A 3,433-nucleotide genomic window follows, 5' to 3' on the forward strand; every position below is an offset into this window, starting at 1 on the left:
GAGAGAATTATCTGGCCACTGTGGGAAGCAGAAAAAAAAACAACACAACAAGATCAACAAATGTTCAAGTCATTCCTCTGCGCCATGAATTTTTCCTGATGTGAAGGGTGAGATTGTGGTTAAGCGCAAATGTGTTCTGTCGAACTGTGATGGGCAGGTTGCCTCGAACAGCAATTTAAGTCATGGTTCCTGATAGGGAGCTGGGAAAAGCAGGAAAGTTTTTGACAATTTTCATTTTTGGTAATAGTTTGGTTGGGATAAAGTTGTGAGAGTCAAAGTGAGCACTCATGGATACACATGAAATTCATATTAATGTTCCGTTGTTAATATGTGTGAGGGTTAAGCAAAATTCAGGATGAATTTTTGAAATGTCACGGATTGTATGCTCAAGAATCATTTGCACACATCTGCAGCCAAAGTTAAACTAAAGTTTACTTGGCTGATTTACTCCTCGTGCAGTGATTACAGATTTATCATCAGACAAACACTGAGCCACAGATCACCTTGAATAAAAAGCATGAACCAGCAAAACTGTGCAAGAGAGAGTGAACGAGAGAACACATTACAATAAAATCCAAATGTCACTTCAGAATAAATGAAGAATGTTCCAAAGAAGCCCTTTAGTCTTAGGAAAGCTCCATCTTGAATACACAATTAAGTTATCCCATGATTGTGTTGACAGTCTTTTATTGTAAAACAATGGGGAGAAAAGAATATGTATTACCTGACAGAATCCAAAACATTGTTATGGACTCTCTTCTATTATATTTTGATGACTCCATTAGCAGCTATAATATTTTTTTTTTTTTAGAGGAAAGTGGTAAAGAAAGAGTCACTGAACTAGGAAAGGACAGTGATTCTTATGGAATTTAGCACATAAATATATATTTTTAAAAGTTTGCACATGCTAGTTCTTCCAGATAGCTTAACCATCTCTCTTTTATTACTTAAAGTAAGGGAAAGGACGATATAATATGTTTGCAAAGAAGCATAATCACAATTCATAAATGCAATGAGGGTTAATGAATGGAATATGAGTATTTTCTGGGCATGAAAATGCTTTGGGAAATAAATCTACCTTTTCTGTTACATTCATTTCAGAAGAAAATGGTCTCTGGAATACAAGGAGCGAGGCTACGTCTCATGATTTTCCCTTTGTGGTGTGTTCCACCATGAAAACGCTAACCGTTTTCTAGCTCTTGGTTGCATCCAAACGAACAAGGGGGGAAATGAAAAAAAGCTAATTTAGAAATATCAACATACATTCTATGGACATGTGGAAAAATAAAAAACATTAAAATATTATCAAAATATTTATAGAATTCACTCACCGTAACAGCACGCCAAGGAAAAACTAAAATCATCTAATCAGGAAATGAAATAAGTTAACATACTGTCGCTTGTGACACAGAAATTTACATTATATACATTATTTTTTTGTTTTTTTTTTTAAATAAACTCCTTTGTATTGATTGGTGGTTCCTTCAAGTTAATCCATTCACTAAAAAGCTCCTCAGAATATTTAAAAGCCCTGTTGGATACTTCCTGTAGCGTCAAAGAGAAGATCCGGCCAATCAGAGCGCAGTAAGGCTTTTTTTTTTTAAAAAGTCCTTGCCAATCATCTGACATGGCAACGGTGAGCAGTCATATCCAAAAGGCGATATACCCTTAGCAAGAAACATGGCATACATCCACACTTGGAAAAAGAAAAATAAATTAAAAATATATATATTTATAAAATGAAAAACAAGTAACTACTGGGAGAGTTGTCAAGCAGTCAGGAAACGAAAAAAAAAAGACTTTTTTTACATATTCTAGGGGGAATTTTCCATTATTCCTTTTTTAGAGTTTAAAAGTAGGCTGTTCTTTCCAAAACGAAAAGAAAAACGAAAGAAATAAAGAAAGGAGACTCCTCTTCTTGCAGTAGAACTGTACATCTTTATATGCAGGTAAACAAAATGTAAAAGTGCTTTTTAAAGACTGTTATCCAGTGTATCGAAAGGAGTAGCAGGCACTTAAGTCCATCCCCATGTTGTAGGTGTATGACAGTGTTGTTTTGGGTAAATCCCAGGTTGTTCGTTCCTCCGATGGATAGACGTAGACAAACATCCACACATATTCCCAACAAACACTAGCCCAGGATATCCAGGTAGACAGGTGTGGCTTTGCCCAAGGCATAAAGAATTTTCTGGATGTCTTTGATGTTCAACCTCTGCTGTGGTTCCCTCTGCCAGCATCCCAGCATAATGTCGTACACTTCCTTGGGACAAACCCGTGGCCTCTCCAGCACACGTCCTTGTGTGATGCATTCGATTACCTGCAAAGACATGGAGGGCGGAGAATGGAATTACTTGACAAATATTCTATTGCAGGGGTCCTCAACCTTTTCCAGGCCAAGGACTCCTGTTACATACTTTATAAACTTGAGCATTGCATTTTAAGCCTGGCCTGTTTTTGGATATTTTAATAAAAAAATCTTACATATTGTGGCTTTAAGGGTAAATTTAGGGTAAGAGTATGGGTGGGTAGGTTTAGGGTAGGGGTAGTTATGGACATTAAAAAAGCCTCAAACCACATGAATAAAATGCTGGTAGCACAATCTGATGGGTAGCATTTTTCGCTATTGATTTGTGCTACCTATCTTTTTAATGGGAGGTAGCACAATCTGAGCGGGTAGCACAATATATTTTATATGAGTCACATTTAAGAACATGTCTCTGAAATGGTTTTCAAAACTGTCCTGGAGCAGCCCAGCACTGTCTCCCTCATCTAACACACTCGATTCAACTCATCAGCTCATTAGAAGAGACTGAAATGGGTCCGACCTGAAGTGGGTCAGAAAAGGTAAAGAGAGTTGAGAGAAAATACAATGTGTGTCAGATCTGCGTCACATTCAACAGCTGCAGCTCTTGCAATAGCAGGCAAATACGCTAATAACCAGCTGCTGTGATGTCTGTTCATCAAGAACAAAAGAAAAAAATAGGAAATCAATAACTTTTATAGCTTTAAGGATTCATCTGTATTTAGTCTAGAATTTAGTGTTTGATAACTTTATTAAGTTTCTGTATATTTCTGCTGAGGGGCACAGGTAGCTAAATATGACATTTATTATAATGGGTTTATGTGAAGATTGTTTTAAGTTCACTTAAATTAGAAATTATTTTTAAAGTCTAATAAATGTTAAAATTGATAGCTCTTAATTATAATGTAATGTTAAATGGCAATAGTCAATGGTTAAATATTAGGGGGAATTTTTTTTATAGAGAAATCAGTATTAATTGGTATCAGTGATACTGGCCTGGTCATAAAAAAAAGATGCCATTAAACAAATATAAGAATATACTGTCTTCATGTTGTTTGTACATTAATTTGAAGATTGAATGTGAAATTATTGCAATATAAAAGTATATTTAAAAACTTTATTGTTAAGTGG

The 3,433-nt window shown here is 35.5% G+C and overlaps 1 protein-coding gene across 1 annotated transcript in view; it reads right to left on the reverse strand.

Annotated features, from left to right (window-relative positions):
• Positions 1-1,743: 1,743 nt before the first annotated feature.
• Positions 1,744-3,433, reverse strand: part of LOC107714007 (NT-3 growth factor receptor-like) — a 230,652-nt gene continuing 228,962 nt past the window's right edge. The window contains exon 17 of the mRNA XM_016519696.1: positions 1,744-2,317. Within this exon, the coding sequence (XP_016375182.1) occupies positions 2,132-2,317 (186 nt within the window). The 3' untranslated portion in view covers positions 1,744-2,131. The remainder of the gene's footprint in view (positions 2,318-3,433) is intronic.

The sequence above is a fragment of the Sinocyclocheilus rhinocerous genome, unplaced genomic scaffold (assembly GCF_001515625.1).
Source record: "Sinocyclocheilus rhinocerous isolate Xijiao unplaced genomic scaffold, SAMN03320098_v1.1 scaffold568, whole genome shotgun sequence".
Lineage (NCBI taxonomy): Eukaryota > Metazoa > Chordata > Actinopteri > Cypriniformes > Cyprinidae > Sinocyclocheilus > Sinocyclocheilus rhinocerous.